This window comes from Gavia stellata, chromosome 24 (genome assembly GCF_030936135.1).
Source record: "Gavia stellata isolate bGavSte3 chromosome 24, bGavSte3.hap2, whole genome shotgun sequence".
NCBI lineage: Eukaryota > Metazoa > Chordata > Aves > Gaviiformes > Gaviidae > Gavia > Gavia stellata.
The window spans coordinates 995,994-1,012,230 of NC_082617.1; the positions used below are offsets into that span (position 1 = coordinate 995,994).

At 64.4% G+C, this 16,237-nt stretch overlaps 2 protein-coding genes across 2 annotated transcripts in view; both read right to left on the reverse strand.

Annotated features, from left to right (window-relative positions):
• Window positions 1–596: 596 nt before the first annotated feature.
• CLIC3 (chloride intracellular channel 3) lies at window positions 597–3,389 on the reverse strand. The gene is made up of 6 exons (XM_059828893.1): window positions 3,345–3,389; window positions 2,403–2,512; window positions 1,880–2,005; window positions 1,633–1,739; window positions 1,131–1,306; window positions 597–758 (listed from the first exon to the last, which is right to left on the reverse strand). The coding sequence occupies exons 1-6, from the start codon at window positions 3,378–3,380 to the stop codon at window positions 597–599; spliced, it is 717 nt and encodes a 238-aa protein (XP_059684876.1). The 5' UTR covers window positions 3,381–3,389.
• Window positions 3,390–5,319: 1,930 nt separating this feature from the next.
• Window positions 5,320–16,237, reverse strand: part of ABCA2 (ATP binding cassette subfamily A member 2) — a 36,525-nt gene continuing 25,607 nt past the window's right edge. The window contains exons 29-50 of the mRNA XM_059829019.1: window positions 16,012–16,224; window positions 15,726–15,828; window positions 15,001–15,329; window positions 14,237–14,450; window positions 13,955–14,060; window positions 13,171–13,282; window positions 12,695–12,755; window positions 12,262–12,436; window positions 12,061–12,176; window positions 11,644–11,791; window positions 11,283–11,406; window positions 10,297–10,429; window positions 9,986–10,103; window positions 9,663–9,841; window positions 9,210–9,351; window positions 8,721–8,855; window positions 8,383–8,486; window positions 8,013–8,105; window positions 7,645–7,747; window positions 7,353–7,490; window positions 6,909–7,115; window positions 5,320–6,662 (exon numbers count right to left, since the gene is read on the reverse strand). Of these exons, the coding sequence (XP_059685002.1) occupies window positions 6,627–6,662; window positions 6,909–7,115; window positions 7,353–7,490; window positions 7,645–7,747; window positions 8,013–8,105; window positions 8,383–8,486; window positions 8,721–8,855; window positions 9,210–9,351; window positions 9,663–9,841; window positions 9,986–10,103; window positions 10,297–10,429; window positions 11,283–11,406; window positions 11,644–11,791; window positions 12,061–12,176; window positions 12,262–12,436; window positions 12,695–12,755; window positions 13,171–13,282; window positions 13,955–14,060; window positions 14,237–14,450; window positions 15,001–15,329; window positions 15,726–15,828; window positions 16,012–16,224 (3,089 nt within the window). The 3' untranslated portion in view covers window positions 5,320–6,626. The remainder of the gene's footprint in view (window positions 6,663–6,908; window positions 7,116–7,352; window positions 7,491–7,644; window positions 7,748–8,012; window positions 8,106–8,382; window positions 8,487–8,720; window positions 8,856–9,209; window positions 9,352–9,662; window positions 9,842–9,985; window positions 10,104–10,296; window positions 10,430–11,282; window positions 11,407–11,643; window positions 11,792–12,060; window positions 12,177–12,261; window positions 12,437–12,694; window positions 12,756–13,170; window positions 13,283–13,954; window positions 14,061–14,236; window positions 14,451–15,000; window positions 15,330–15,725; window positions 15,829–16,011; window positions 16,225–16,237) is intronic.

Here is a 16,237-nt window from a genome sequence, read left to right on the forward strand (position 1 = left end):
GCAGCAGCCCCCCGGTTCCGTCCCCAGGGCTCTGCCATGGCTGTGCTGGTTCCCCTCACCCAGTGCAGCTCCTCGGGGGCATCCTGTGGTGCCTGCTGCCCTGGCACAGCCCTGCCTCCTGTCACTCACCTGGCGGGTGGCACAGTGTGCCTCCGAGGGAGGCTGCAGGGGTGCCTGCTGCAGTGCGCTGCCCACTCTGTGCCCTGCAGCCCTCTGCTCTGGGCAGCTTTTCCTCCACAGCTCCTGCCCTTGCCCTCAGCATTGCCCAGCTTTGGTACAGACAGTGCCCGTGGCTGCGGCCCCCTTGCACGCATCCTGATGCTTGAGGGACCGCAGGGCAGGCCGAGGGGGTTCTGGCCAGGCAGGGAGGGTGGCACAAGAGGCAAGAACACGTTTGCAGGTTCAGTGCGACACAGATTGCTGCCGGCACCTTGGGCAGGGTGCCAGCTGGGGGAATTTGGATGCTGGCGGCACAGCTCATGCTCTCTGCCCTCCTGAGTGCATGCAGGCAGGAGGGGATGGTCATGTCAGGACCGGGACGGGTACTGGCCTGCTGCCCAACCCTGGCCCTGCGCCCGCCTGGGCGCGTGCCCGGCTCACTGCGGCGACCGGACCACGGAGCGATACGCTTGTACGATCTCCTCGCTGTTGGGGCAGGTGTATTTGAACTCCTTGGTTTCGCTGGCACTGTTGAGGTAGCGCCACACGCCCCGCAGGTCCTTGGGGATCCCGAAGCGGCGGTAATGCTGGCATACAACCTGCGGGCAGAAATGGGGTGAGCCCTTGCCCAGCCCCGCGTGCCTGTGGTGTGTCAAGGAGGGCCCCATTGCCAGGGGGGTGGTATTCACAGGGTTAGGGTACAGGAGCCAGCCAGGAAGGGTGGCAGGGGGCCAGGGGACATCCCGGGCACTGCATGAGACGAGGGGTGGCACCCAGCAGGGGATGCAGAGGGGAGTGAAATCTGTGGGAATGCACCATGCTGGGCAGGGGTCATGGGAGGGGGTGATACAGGGGGTGGCAATGGTGCGGGGCGTTGCTGCAGGCACCGAGGGAGAGTGAGAGCATGGAGCCAGCAGCATCGAGAAGCCAGGGCAAGGGGAAGGGCGTGGCACTGGGATGCTCACACTCACCTGAACGATGTTGAGCTTGGGCAGCAGGTTGCAGTCGGCTAACGTGAGCTGGTCCCCGTCGAGGAAGTGGCGTCGGGAGGCCCGGAGATGGGGGTCATGGGCCAGCTCGTACTCCAGGGGGGCACTCAGGTACTCGTCCAGCTTCAGCAGGGCCCGCAGCAGGCTCCGCTGCAGCGCTGCGGGGAGGGCGGCAGCGCCGCTGGGTCAGGGCATGGCCCTGCTGCGGGCATGGGGGCCCCGCAGCTGTGCCGTGGCCTCCTGCCAGCCCATCCCTGTGCCCAGGCAGTGCCTACCTACACTCTTCCTGCCTTGCCCAGGCTGGCACCTGCCCCTGCCCTCCCATGGGAGCCCTGAACTGCGTGGGGAGGGGCAGTGCCTGGAGAGACCCAGCTGTGGCCTGGGGCAGGGGGGGGGCTGGAAAGGCTCATGGTGACCTGTCCGGGCTTCAAGGTGGGGGCACCTGAGAGGTTACATGGGGTGTCCCCCCCACCCAGCTCCTCACCCTCATCCTGGGCAGGCACTGGGTTCTTGATGAAGGTGGAGAACTTGTGGAAGATGTCATTCCCGGCCAGGCTCGACTCCCTGTACTGTGGGACCAGGCTGGGGAACCTGCAGGGACATGGGCACAGCTGAGGAAAGAGGCAGGGGCCGGCAGGCTCATGTGCTACCTGCCCGCCCCCCCTGCAGCCTGTCCTGCCATGCCCCTCTTTGGTCCCTTGCCCCCTCTCAGTGCAGCGCTGGCCACTGACATGGGGGGGCCCAGCTTGTCCTCCAGGAAGTCCTCGATGGTGACGGTGTCAGTCTTGGGCTCGCCGTTGTAGAGCAAAACGGGCAGCTGGGCACCTGGCGCGAAGTCCTTCAGCACGTCCAGTGCCCTGCAGGAGACAGGGACGGACGCTGATGCCCACCAGTGCCCAGGGCTCTGCAGGACATCGCACACGTGTGTGTATTTGCATGCACATATGTGTCCTGGGCAAAGGGATGAGGTGGTGCTCCATGGCTGCTCCTGCCTCAGTGTGTGCCCATGGCAGCTCTGCCCTGGGAAAGGCCCACTGACCTCCCTCGAGCAGCAGCGGGCAGCTGGGGGTGGTACAACAGGCTCCACGCATCCCACAGTGCCCACCCTTCCTGCCCCTTCCCAAGGTGTTGGGGACCTACCACCTTCCCCATCAGTGTGCCAGGGCAAGGCTGTCCCATGCCCCTTCCCACAGCCCTGACCCCATGGCTGGCAACCCCCCCCAGCCCCACGGTGAGCGCAGGGGTGATTCTCACCTCTTTACGTCCACGGTGGTGAGGGTGAAGGGCACCCCTTTGAGCAGCAGCACCATGAAGAGCCGCTGGCAGAAGGGGCAGTGGCCCACGCTCTCCCCATCCTCGCTTGCCTGCAGGCAGAGAGGGAGAGCTCAGCTGCCCCTTTGCTCCGGTAGCACTGGCCGGGCAGCCCCAGTGGGTGCAGGGTGAGGGTGGCAGGGTGCATGCCACCCACCCCGGCCAAGCCCGGGCTAGCTGCAGGCCGGTGAGCCGCGCTGGCAGCCTGTGGCACCTGCTATGCCGGGCAGGGTGCCAGCCCCTGGCCCCCGCCTGCTCCTGGGGCCTCTGTGCCCCACTGCAGAGCAGCCTGCGTGGCACAGCGGGTGCTGGCCCCGGCACCACTGGGTGACCAGGGGGCCCCAGGCTGCCCCAGCCCGGCAGTGCCGAGGGGGCTAGGGCTTGGGGGCAGTGACCATGGTGGTGGCACCGGGGGCTGCTACGGCAGGGGACAGCCCAGCACAGCAGGGACTATGCCAGAGGAAGGTGACGGCGATGCTGGTGGCTCCTGTCACCCCTCAGGCGCGATCCCAGGCGGGCCCTGTCCTGCCCTGTGCAGCCGGACAAACTGCCCTGGCTGGGCGGTGGCTGGGAAGGGCCCCGCAGGTGCAGGCAGGCAGACGCTGCAGTGGCCGGGCTGCTGGGCAGGGGGCCCTGGTTTGGGGGGCACCCCAGTCCAACACCCCAGGCTGAGCACCCGCAGCCCCCCACCATGCCCATGGGACAGGCAGCAGCATGCTGTGCCTTGGAGAAGAGCCCCGCGCCGCCCGCTGCCGGCCCAGGGCCCACATCTGGGCACTGCAGTGGGCAGGGGCGGCTGGGCCACCCCGGCCCGGGCAGTGCCAGAGTGGCAGCCAGAGCTGCCCACCGGCCTGGGGTGCCCCAGGCCCCCATGACCCCCCTCACCTTGACGAAGAGCTGGATTTGGGGTTTCTCGGCCATGCTGGGCGGTGGCTGCCGGCTGAGTGGTGGCTGTGGTGCGAGTGCCCCGTGCTGGAGCCGCGGCCCCTCCCAGCCCACATTCCTCCCCAGGGTGCACCCGCTCCCACCCACGCCTGGCCCCACGGCACAGCCGGAGATGCCCCGCCGTGGGGCCCTGGTCACCGCTCCTGCTGCCAGCCTGCGTCCGGCAAGGGCAGCTCACAGCATCGCCAGCTGCGGTGGCTTCTGCCTGGGCACCCTGCCTGCGCCCTGCAGGGCTTCGCACCCCCAACCCAGCCCCACCACCCAGCCTGGAAGATGCCCAGTGCTGGGTACAGCCCTGTGTCATGCCCAGCTCCCTTTGCCCATAACAGGCTCCTGCACCCACCCACCGGAGCACTGTGAACCCCCTCCTCAGCCCTTGCCCAGCCCGGGCCCTCCTTGGGTGCCCAGCCCTGGCACGCCTGCCCATCAGCAACCATGCAGCCTCGCTCGCTCCAGTTATTACTTTTTATTTAAAACGATCATTATTTTCACATTTCATCTTTTTCTGTTTCTTTTGCTTGCAATGTACAGGCTCCTCCAAGGCGTCCCCACCCCTCGGGTTCCTCGTGCCCGGGGCCGTGCGTGACACTGGCGCTGTGCCCGCGGCTGGTAGCCAAGGATGTGCAGAGGGAGGCAAGGCGGAAAGTAGGGCCAAACTCAACAAAGCGAATCGTGTTAAGGCAGCGGCCACCCCTGCCCTGGGGTGATGCCCTCCCGCTCCCACCCTGCTGCCACCCTCGGGGTGCCCCCAGTGAGGTTTGTGCCTGAGCAGCCCCAAGCAGGGAGGCCACCACAGCCACCCAGGTTGTGTGGACATGCCACGCTGAGGGCGCAAAGGCATCTCCATTGACCATCGAAAGCCACGGGGCATAGGGACAGTGGCATGGCAGCGGGTGGGGGCAGCTCTGCAGATGGGAGGGCTGGGGGGTGGGGGGAGCTCTGTGCCCAGGGTGCTGGTGCCCTCCCAGAGCCCTGAGCCGCAGGGCAGTGGGGCAGGCGCGGGGCAAGGACAAAGCCCTGGCCAGAGCACAGAGAAGGGCACCATGCTCACCCTGGATGCCCTGAGGGTGCCACCACCGTGGTCACAGCTGGGTACCCAAAGATGACACCATCCCCTCTCTCCCTGGCGGCAAAGGGCTAAGCCCGAGCTGGCTCGTCCCCCAGTGCCCACCCGGGAAGGCAGAGCGTGCTCAGCAAGGGAGCAGGGGGCACCCTGGGTGGCGGCTGCCCACCTGTGCCATCCACCCTATCCCAGGACCAGCCAGTTTCCAGTATGCCCTTAAAAAAAATATGGTCTGAAAAATCTGAAAATAGAGCTTATCTCCCCCCCAATTTTTCCCCTATTGAAAATACTGTATATTGTATCACAATCTATAGCAGGTGGCATACAGGACTGGCGAGACCAGGGGACACGGGGACAGCGGAGGGTCAGCTGCCACCTAGGTCTGCCCCTGCTCCTGTGCCCTCGAGTGGGGCCAGGGCTGGCCCCAATCCACCTCCCCACGCAGCGTGCTGCCCCATGGTGGCGAGCTGGTGTGCCCAGTGCTGCCCACTTGCCCGTGGGCAGGAGCCAGCCCAGGAGCTCCAGCCGAGCCCATGCCAGGGAGGCAGAAAGGGCAGCGGGGACACACATGGGCAGCCCAGCCCTGGGTGCCCCCCCCAGAAGGAGGGGGGGGCTGTGCACAGCCACCCTGGGGTGCTGCAAGAGAATGGGGCACCCACGGGGTGGGTGGTCGGGGTCAGTGTCAAGAGCCCTGCCATCACCCCATCTCTGGGCACAGCTGCGGGTCACTGGAGAGCTGCGGGCTGGGGGGGTGCTGCCAGGCTGCGGGTGCCAGGCATGGCCCCCGTGGGTGACAAGGCGGCAGGACCCTCTGCAGAAAGGAGGGGCACTGCTGGCCAAGGGGGTGCCTGCTGCCAGCCCCTGGTGACACTGCCAGCCCCAGGTGACATTGCTGTCCTGGTGACACTGCCAGCCCTGGTGATGCCGCCTGCCCTACCACCACGGTCCATCCTCCCCTCCCCACCACCCCGGGCACCACTGCCAGGCTGCGCCATCACCCAGCTGGGCTGTCTTGTCCTCGTACCTCAAGACCATCCCACTCCCAGCTTCAAAACAATCCTGGGGTGCAGCAACCCCACTGCCAGTACCACCAGTGACCCAACAATAAGAAACCAGTGTCGGTGGCTCCTGTAGAGGGCCAGACGCTGAGCAATGAGTGCCAGGGCAAGGGGGAAAAGGAGGGGGACACAGCAGAAAGGTGGCACTGCCGCAGCGATGCCCTGTGGTGGGGGAAGCGGGTGGTGAGGGCAGGCAGGAGGCAGGGTGAGGGGCTCTGAGAGGAGGGACGTGGTTGGGGGCAGAGGGGAGAAACAGCTGGTGCCAGCGTGTGAAATACCCTGTGAAATACCCCTCTGCCCCACCGTGTGCCCCTCTGCAGGGGTGCTGCTGCCCGGCCCCGGGGATGGTGCTGAGTGCCCAGCGCACGCATGGCAAGGCTGGGCAGGGCCAGGGCGGCTGGAGCCCCCGGCTTGCAGCGGCATGGGCAGGCAGGACGTGCCAGCGGGGCCGAGGTCCCTGTCTTGGGCGGGCTGGAGGACACCGGTGCCATCCCATCAGTGACAGAAATCAATCGTGGGTGAAGCACCAGAGTTCCTGCCCCCACGGCGCTGGACCCTGAGCCTCCCCACAGTGCCAAGGGCAAGCGCCAAGCCAGGGGTGATGGAAACAAGGCGAAAGCATCCATCCTTCCTCCAGCCCTGCCAGGGCCAGGCCTGGGGTGCTGCCAGTGCTGGGGCCGGGGGGAAGCGGGGCGTCCCCGCGGCCAGGGATCCCCAGGGTGGGCGCAACATAGGTGTCCAACTGAAGGCATCGCTCACAGGCCTCATCCCCGCCACAGAGCACGCAGGGCCAGCAAGCACTCGCACCAAACCATGTCCTCCTCTTCACAGTCTGCCCGTTGGCACGCACTGGCTGGGCGAGCCGGCTGAAGACGGTGGCCCCCAACACCATGCAGTGACACTGCCCTGGAGCTGAAGGGGACAAAGGCCATCCGGCAGGCGGTGGCTCGCGAGGTCTGTCCAGGCTGGCGCCGCACCCGCCACGTCCTCCCTGGAACGCACCTCCGGCCGCGGCAGCTCTGCTCAACGGGGCGAAGGGAGGGGAGAGGCCAAAAGGGTTTGGTGGCTTCACAGCCGGGGGACATGGCTGCCCCCGGGGTCTCAGCACAGCGTGTCCGTGTTGAATGAGAGCTGAGCCTGCGGGCACAGAGACAGGCAGGGCTCAGGGGCTGGGCTGGGCAGGGGCTGCCCGCTCTGCCCAGCACACCCAGTGCTGCTGGGGCCACGATCCGGCCTGGGGGGGAGCAGCCACCCCTCCCAGAGAGCTCCCTTCTCATCCATCCCTGACTCCACTACATCCCCTTCCCTGGACAAGACCTGGTGCCATGGCACCCAGCCCTGGTGCCCCATGGCAGGGACACAGATCTGGGGACAACTTCTCACCCTCTCTTCCTCGAAGCTGATGAGGCCTTCATCGTCAGTCTCCAGGTCCTCCTGCTCCTCCACCACGAGGGCCCGCAGCTCTGTGGGAGCGGCCCGGGGGCGCAGCAGGCTCAGCACGCGCTCCAGGGGTGACTGCAGGGCGCAGCTGGGGCTCGTCTCCTGCTGCTCCAGGTTGTCGCTTTGCTTCTTGGCAAAATTCACAAACACCTGGGGGGGAAGGGGCAGGAAGCTGCGAGGGACCCCCACAAGCACGTCCACCCCCTGGCCACCCCTCACCTGCCATGGGTGCCAACCAGGCTGTGGCTGCCACCGTGCCTCCCACCTAGCTTCACCTCCCTTCGCAAAGGTGGTTTCCTCAAGGCACTTTGGCACGGCCACCACCCCAGGCACCGCCACCCTCCCTGGGGACAAGCATCCAGCCACCCACACCGTCCCCGGTCTCACATTGTCCAGCGTGGTCTGGCTGACGGAGTAGTCTTCGATGCCCAGCACGTCCACCACCTGCTCCATCTTGCTGAAGACCTGGGCCAGTGAGATCTGGTCCGACTTCAGCTGGTACTGGGCCTTGGTGTGGTGCCGCTCCTGCAAGGGACATGGAGGTGACACCCGAGCCCTCACTCCCAGACCCCCTCCCCTCACCCCGCCAGGGGTCCCACAGAGATGTCCCTTGGGGGATGAAGGGATGCCTGTGCCCCAAGGCAGGAGCTGGCAGGGGACAGCACCGCAGGGAGCTCACCTTGAGGATGGCCTCGGGGAAGTTGCGGTTGAAGAACCTCACCACCTCCTTGATGTTGAGGCTGGACTTAGTGCGCACCGTGATCATGTAGCCATCTCCGAACCTTGCATGGGGACAAGGGACCCCGTGAGGACCTGCCCCCCCCGCCTGCACCTCTGCAGGGAAGGACTGACCCCACAGAAGGGGACAATGCTCTCCAGCGCTGCACCCACCCAAGTGAGCCTGTCCCCTGCCCACCCTCCAAAGCAGCACCCCCACAAAGGGCTGACATCTTGCTGCAGGTGTCACGCCGTCACCCTGCCGTGGGGGCCCGGCCCCATCTCGCCTTGCAATGCACACGGGGTGCGGGACCCCCACCAGGCTCTTACCGGTTCTTCAGGTGCTGGATGCTGCCGAGACACTTGAGCCGCCCATTCACCATGATGGCCAGGCGGGTGCAGAGTGCCTCGCACTCCTCCATGCTGGGGAGGGGACAGGGCAGGCTTCAGCAGGGTGGCGTTGGGGGACAGTGCCAAGGGCCACGGCTGGGGCAGGCGGGGAGCCGAGCTCCCCAGGCCATAACCCGGGTGCCGTGGCCCCACCACCAGGGATGGGAGAAGGCAACAGAGGGTGTCCCAAGTTCCTTCTGCTCCCCATGCCCCTGCCAGATGCCATCCCTTGGGGACCAAAGACCCCCCTCGCACGCAGCACCCCAGGTGCCTGGAGGTATCGCGGGCACAGCCAGAAACCCCCCCGGACCTGTGGGACGTGAGCACCACGGAGCGACCCGTTTTGATGACGTCTAGGATGAGGTTCCAGAGGAAGCGCCGTGCCTTGGGGTCCATCCCCGTGGTGGGCTCATCCTGCGGGACGGACAGCACCTTCAGACACGCCAGCACCCGGGGGGACCCTGCCACCCCCCTCCTGTCCTGAGCCCGGCTCAGACACCACCCCACACCTCAGGACACTCGTGGCAGAGCCAGGGGCAGGCAGCTCCCACCCAGGGTCATTTCTCCACCCCAGTCCAGTGCCAGCCCCAGGGACATGGTGGGTGGGAGGAGGACCCCATGGGCAGGGTGCTGGAGCCCAAGACGCACCAGGAAGATGAAAGCCGGGTATCCGATCAGCGCAATGGCTGTGGACAGCTTCCTCTTGTTGCCTCCGCTATAGGTGCTGGCAGGCTTGTCAGCATACTTGGTCAGCTCCAGCTTCTTCAGTGCCCACTTGACCACCTGCAAGGCGTGGGGGACTGCCATCACCCTGCCAAGGCCATGGAGCTGGCCGAGCTGGCAGCAGGCAGTGGGCAAGTGGTTGGGCCCTGTGGCACAGGTCAGCTGCCAAGGGGACCACAAGCAATGTGCCAGTCAGGGGAGCCCCACGACAGCCCCTGGCACGGCCCCGAGCGTCGGTAGGGACCTGTGAGTGCATGTGCCCGGTCCCAGCAGCCCATGTGGGCACACCACTGGGGTGGCACTGCCGGGAGGGCAGCAGCACTGGCTCAGTCCCAGCTGGTGCCCAGTGATATGCTGTTCCCAAGGCACAGCACCAGCTCTCAAGCGCTGGCAATTGCTTGCCCAGAGCCCTACCCGCTCTTCGTCCTTCCAGGGGATGCCACGCAGGCGTGTGTAGAGCTCCAAATGCTCCTGGGCCGTCAGCTCATCAAAGAGCGCGTCGAACTGGGGGCAGTAGCCCAAGCTCTGCTGGACCTGCAGGAGCTCCTTCAGGATGCTGCAGAAGAGGATGGAGGGGCCATGGGGAGAAGGAATTGCATTTTGCAAGCATCCTGGTGCTCACCCCCCTTTCACATGCCTTTATACTGGAGTATCTTCTACCAGGTAACCCACAACGGGCAGCCTTGGCTGAGAGCCGGTGTCATTTGCCACCCCCCAGATGATGGTCAGCCCAGGACACAGGGCTGCAGAGTCCCACGGAGCCACATGGGCAGACTCACGCTGCTTCATCCTGGGAGACCCCCAAGCAGACCCCCTCCCGTCCCCAGGATGGCAGGCAGTCCCCCACCTCCCACCGTGCCCCCCGACCTGTGCCCATTAACGAAGGCCTCTCCGCCCGTGGTGCTCTCATCCCCTGTCAGCATCTTGAAGGTGGTCGTCTTGCCTGCGCCGTTGACGCCCAGGAGCCCGAAGCACTCCCCGGGTCGCACACCCACACACAGCCGGTCCACGGCCAGGATGCGCCCGATCTTGCGGGACTTGTACACCTGGTGGGGCAGGGAACAGGGGGCTCAGCCTGCCGGGAGGTACCCAGAATCCCAGCCCCGACCCACATCCCTCAGATGGGACAGCTCTGAGGTGTCTCCTTGCAGCCCCAGTGCATCCCCCCACCCCCCACCCCGCTGCTGCACCTTGGTGAGGTTTTCGATCTTCAGCATGTCGTTGTTGGCATCGCCGCGCAGGACACGGTGCCGCTCATTGGCCACATCAATGTCGTCCTCGATGGGTTTGGTGGAGACGGGCAGCCGCCTGCGGGAGGGCGCATGGGGCAGGGTGGGGATGCAGTCACGGGAGCCGTCTGCCCGCGTCCCTGCCAGGGATGGGCAGCTCCCCAGCTCGCACCCACTGGAGGGGCAGACTTGAGCTAAGGGGTCCTGATGGCAAAGCTTTTCCCTGTGGCCAGCCCCCCCTAGCCTGCCCCCTGCTCCCCAGCCACACTCACTGGGGCTTCCGGAAGAAGTTGTACTGGCACATGATGGTGATGAAGAAGCCAACGAAGCCTTCGATTGTCATCGCAACAAGCCCCCGTGTCACGATGTCCCATTCAAAGGGTGATTTCATTTTATCAAACTGCCCTGAGGGGGAGGAAGAGGAGAGAGTGGCTGGGGACACCTTCCTGTGGGGACAACCTGGTCGTACATCTTGAGCTGGCCTGTGACAGTCACCCCGTCCTGGTCCTGTGTCCCCTCCCGTGCCGCAGCTGCCTGGGCTGGTCAGTGCTGCTGGCACCAGGGCTGGTCACAAGGCTTTCCATTCACAGCACATGTGCTGTTGAAATCATCTTGCAACTTTTCAACCTCCCTAGGATGAATCAACCCAGCTGAAAGTGGGTATTGGATGGATTTGTCAGATCCTGCCCCAAAATTGCCTCTCATTATGCCAGCAGCATCTGGGTTACATACGGAAGCTGCTTGAGAAGCAGAGAGCAGCAAGAGCTTTTTGAGGCCAAACTGAAGCTACGAGTAGCAAAAGGCTCGTTTTGGCTGGGCAGCGCAGCCCTGCAAGAGACCACGTCTGGAAGGAAAGAGCCCTTGCAGTCCCCATCCCTCATATCACAGCACGGCCCCACCATGGCCCACCACAGCCCCATCATGGCTCCACCATGGCCCACCACGGCCCACCACAGGCAGCGTGCAACAGCAGCAGAAATGCACAACTCTGCCAGGGGGTCACCTCCTCTCCCCCTGGGGCTGCTATTCGGGATGGCCCAAGGAACCATTTTCAGCATCACCAGCACCATGCTATAGCTGACCCCCAACCGTGTCTCCTCCTGCACCCCAGTCTAGTTCACGTCCCCTGGCTTTTTGCTCCAGGTTGCTCTGGGCCTTGGGAAGCTCCACAGGGCAGGCGGAGGGGGTGTGCCAGCACCGTGGTCCCCCCAGCCCCACATACCCTGGAGCAAGGGAGAGAGGGAATGAGAGGCCATACCGATCTTGGCATAGTATTCATTGATGTACTCGTTGTAGGCCATCTCCATCAAGCCATGGCCCAGGTTGTAGTTAGGGAATACAAGGAAGCAGCTCTTCAGGTAGCTGTTCACCACTTTCAGATCCTGTGGGGACAGGCAGAGAGGACACAACCACCAGAAACACCCCTGAGGACCATGGGCGTACGGGAGGACCAGGATCCCCACCAAGATACAGCCCAGTCAGGTCTCCCAGCTGACCCTGCTGGGAGCAGGAGCTTGGAGCAGAGACCTCCTGAGGTTAGTCCCAGCCTGAGCTGTCCCACAACCCGATGGCAGCTTCTCCCTTCCTGGTGGCCCCAGGCAGAGCTGTGAATCCCATACCTTGTCGTGCTCAAAGAGCTGCAGCAGGAACGTGGCGACGGTGGCCGTGATGCCGATGAAGAGGTTGATGACAATGAGGAAGACGTAGGCGGAGCTGGGCACCTCGAACCAGAAGGACGCAGGGTACATGATGGGGGTGATGGACCAGCTGGGAAGGCAAGCAGCAGGAACGCACATCGGTGTGGCAGAAGAGGGACCAGGCAGCACCAACCGTTGAGCCTTGGGATCACTCATCTCCCAGCCCCGTCCCTCCTGGGCTCTGCCACCCTAGCCCTCACAGCCCACCAGCTATGGGAGCTGCAGAACATCAGCCAGATGGGCAGCCCCGAGGCCAGATCCTGCCCATGTAGCCACAGTGCAGAAGGGGCATTGGAGGGACCCACCAGTGCATCCTGACCACCCCTCTGAGCAACGTACCCGTAGAGCAGGAAGAGGGAGAGGACAGCAGGGAAGTTGGTGGGAGAGGTGTACGCCGGGAGGTCGAACACGAACAAGATGATGATGCAGCACGTGGCCGGCACCAGGTAGTTCAGCTGGAGAAGACAGAAACTTCTATGAATGCCTACCCACCCGCACGGCCCTGGGGGCTCGGCCGGTGGGGCCATGCGCCCTGCTTACCATGTCCCACACATAGTTGGCCAACCAGTAGATGACAGGGTCGCAGCCGCTCACGAACTGCAGGTGTTTGGCCTTGGTGGCCTTTTCGGCCACCAGGAACACCACAAAGCTGGCTGGCACGAAGGACATGGCCACAATGATGAAGATGGCAATCACCACATCTGTGCCTTGCAGGCTGCATGGGGAGCAAGGAGGAGAGTAGGGACCCCGTCACCCTCAGCTGCCCAGGGAAGGGCCATCCATCGCGGCATGGGACAGTCACTGTGCACAGGGCAGGGCACAGCACAGGGACCCCCACGTCACAGCCACCCCCCGTCCCCTGCCACGCAGCCTGCAGGGCAGAAGCCTCAGCCTTCCCCTGCAAACCGCGGTGAGCAGCTCCCTCCCTCCCACGGGATGGCTACCCTCCCTCAAACCCACTCCCTGCACCTACAGGTAATCCAGGGACAGGCTGGCGCTCGTCTTGTTCATGGGGTGGTTGGTGACTGTGATGCCTGCAGGAAGGCCCAAGAAGAAACACAGGAGTGTGAAAGCTGGCTCAGGACAGAACATCTTGCACCCAACCTGCCTGGTCCTGGCTCTGAGCAGGAGGATGGGTTTCCCTCCTGCAGCTCGGCAGGAGCTGAGCTATCTGAAGCAATCGAGCATCTCAAGGCCAAGCCCTCCCTCACCGGCTGGCAGAGAGCATCCTCGGACACATGGCAAGCCTAGGTGCCTTCAGGCAGCGCTTTGGGACGTTCTGCCCCAGCCCAGACCTCAGATAGATCTGCCCAGCCCAGATCTCATAGCCGAGGTGCATGACTAGCCTGCTTGGTCCAAGGGGGGACATTGCACTTTAGAGCCTGGTTGGACCATGCCTTAAAGCTGTTCCTGACGTCCTTCTGCACTAAAACGCCTCCAGGTTCTCACCGTAGGCAGCAGGGTTGCCTTTGCTCTTGGGCAAGTTGGCTCGCAGGATGGCGTTGTTGAGAGCGTTGAGGTAGGTGGGCATGCTGTGGTAGCCCTTGTTGTTGTAGAAGACCTGGAGGAGCAGAGAAGAGTGGTGGGAGGTGGCAAGAGAGCTGGGCCCATGGCAGATGTACTGGAAGGGAGGGATGGGATGGGATGGGATGGGATGGGATGGGATGGGATGGGATGGGATGGGATGGGATGGGATGGGGTGGGACGGGATGGGATGGAACGGGATGGGATGGGATGGGATGGGATGGGATGGGATGGGATGGGATGGGACGGGACAGGATGGGACGGGACGGGATGGGACAGGATGGGGTGGGGTGGGATGCTATGGGATGAGATGGGATGGGGTGGGATGAGGTGCGATGGGATGGGATGGGATGGGATGAGCTGGCACTGGGTGGGATGGGGTGGATGGGATGGGACGGGATGAGGTGGGACGGGATGAGGTGGGACAGGATGGGACAGCCACAAGGCAGGCTTCCTGTGCTCACGGCTGTGGGGAGAGCAGGCCACTGCTGACCATGCTGGGCCAGACCCTCTGGGGTGGGAGCTGCTAAGCACCCCAAGGGGGAAGAGCCCCACCAGATCCCTTGGTGGAGAGCACTGCTGCAGAGCTGTGGGTCAGGGGTCCCTGCCGTGCAGGCAGTGCTGCCTGCCCCCTTCTCCTCCCCACCCGTGCCATGGCTGCTGCTGCCCACCCATCTCCCAGCTGCCACGGGATGCAGCGCGGTCCCACCTGGGCCGTTCTCCGGACAGCGATCTTGCGCACCGTGGCAGGAGCCCTGGCCCCGAAGGAGGCTGGGATGGATTTCTGGATGTTGCCGAAGGTGAGTGCCCCGTACCTGTGGGACAAAGCACCGCCGAGAAGCTGTGACCACTGACCCCCGCCTCCAGGAGCGGAGCCATGCTTGAGCATGCTCCTGGCTCCCGTCCGCGCCCCGGGCAGGTGTCTCCACATCCCTGGTCCCCCACCGCTGCTCCATGGCACAGGGCAGACCCCCCCAGCCTCCCCTCTTGCCTGTGCAGCCGGAAGCGGTCTGAGGTGTAGAGCAGATACTCAGAGACATTGCGTCCTGTGATGTCTGCCAGGATGTCCCCTGTCACCACCTTCATCTGTGGGGGGTGGCCTCCCACGCCGCTGGGGCAGGAGAAGCCGGTCCCCTGCATGGAGCACGTGCACTTGATGGGCTCATGGATGATGCGGGGCAGGGTGGGGGCCGAGGTCACGGTCTCTGAGGAGCAGAGAGGGCAGCTCACAGCCAGGCTCCTGCCTGCCCCAGCTGCCTGGGACAATGTGGGGGTGGCAGGGGGCTCAGCTGAGGGGTCCCAGCTGGGCAGGGAGGGACCTCTCTGCCCCACAGCCAGAGCCCAGTCTGTGAGAGGGCTTTTGTGTCCTGGTGACTGAAAGGGACCAAGAGACGGATATGGGGAAAAACTCTGGGGGACAGAAATGGTTCAGAGGGACCATGAAGTGTGGCTGGAGAAGGCAATGGCTGGGGACGGAGCAGCCAGCCCAGCAAGGGTGACGCAAGGCTGGCCACAGGGCTCTCGATGGTGTCACCATCCCAGGGAGCTCCACCAGCACTGCCTGGAGTGGTGCTCCAGGGCCAGTGCTGGCCCTGGGCCAGAAGTTCAGCCCAGAGATGCTCTGCTGTGGCCAGGCCAAACTGATAGGCACTTCCAGGGGTCCCTGAAGCTACTTCTGCAGGGGAGGTATATCATCTCCCTGCTGGAGATGAATCCCAGGCGCAGACAGACTCAGACACCAAGCACAGGTGATACCTTTGACGGCAGAGGAGAAGGTCGTGGAGTTCCAGGCACGGAGCAGGTCCTCATCCACTGAGATGGGGTAGTCGGAGGGGGCCGGGGATGGAGGCGGCGGCACAAAGTTGGAGAGCGGTAGGCCCTGGGTGAAGGAGTCGATACACATGGCATCGAAGTACTTGGCTGCCAGCATCTTGGACTCGTTGCTGTTGAGGTTCAGAGTCTGCATGGGCTGGTCCAGCGTGTTGTTGAAGGCCGTCTTGAGCACGCAGGTGGCCCCCACGCCGGAGGGCAGGTGGAAGGTGTTCACCAGCTGCTGGGGGCTGGCATCGGGAGACAGCCTGATGCTGTGGGGAGAGGAGCAGGTGAGGAGGGAGCAAGGAGCAGGAGACATGGCTCTCACCACCTTGGTCATCTTCCACTGGGACCTCCCCAAGACCTTGGCATATATCACGGCTGAATGGGCATGGCTGAATAGGCACACCCAGCCCATGCCTGGCATGAGCCAAGCTGCCAATCGCAGCCAGTTTCAGGGCTGACACCTCTCCCAAAGACACCCTGGCGAGGATGGAGGCTGTTTTTGGCAAGGGGACGTGGCACCGGCCAGGCTCTGCTCCAAGCCTGAGCCAGCCCCGGCGGGCTGCCCTCCCTGCTGCCCCCCATCGCAGTCCCAGGGATGGACACAGGGATGAGGATGGGGACAGGGCATGGGATGCTGGTCACCAACGAGCGGCGGCTCTCACCGGTACTCACGCCGCTCCTCGTTGGCATAAGGAATGAAGTTGCCCTTGGGCTGGGTGTAGTTGTGGTACTGCGATGGCGAGAGGATGAGGGGCGGCAGATCACCTGCGGGGACAAGGACAGGAACCGGCTCACACCCGCAGCACCACCACGCACAGGCAGACTGGCCGAGCACCCGCAAGCCTTGTCTTCGTCCTCCCCCCAGCCAGTGTCACCACCAGCCACTGTGGGGCAGGCAGAAGGGGCCACCAGCAGCCCCCAGCATGCGGGTGGGTGGCTCACACACACCTATTTCAGGCACAGAGAGCGCCACTGTCATGGCCACACAGACGAAGAAGGCAGGCAGGAGGATCTGTGAGAAGAGGGCCTTGGTGTTGCGCTTGGCGCAGTGAAAACGTTTGACGATCAGCCCGTGGAACTGGCGCAGCTTCAGCCACGAGCCCTCCAGCTTGAAGCTCCCCTGCCCAGCCAGGTCGCTGTCCTCTGCCTCCACCTCCGCCTCTTGCTCTGGGAA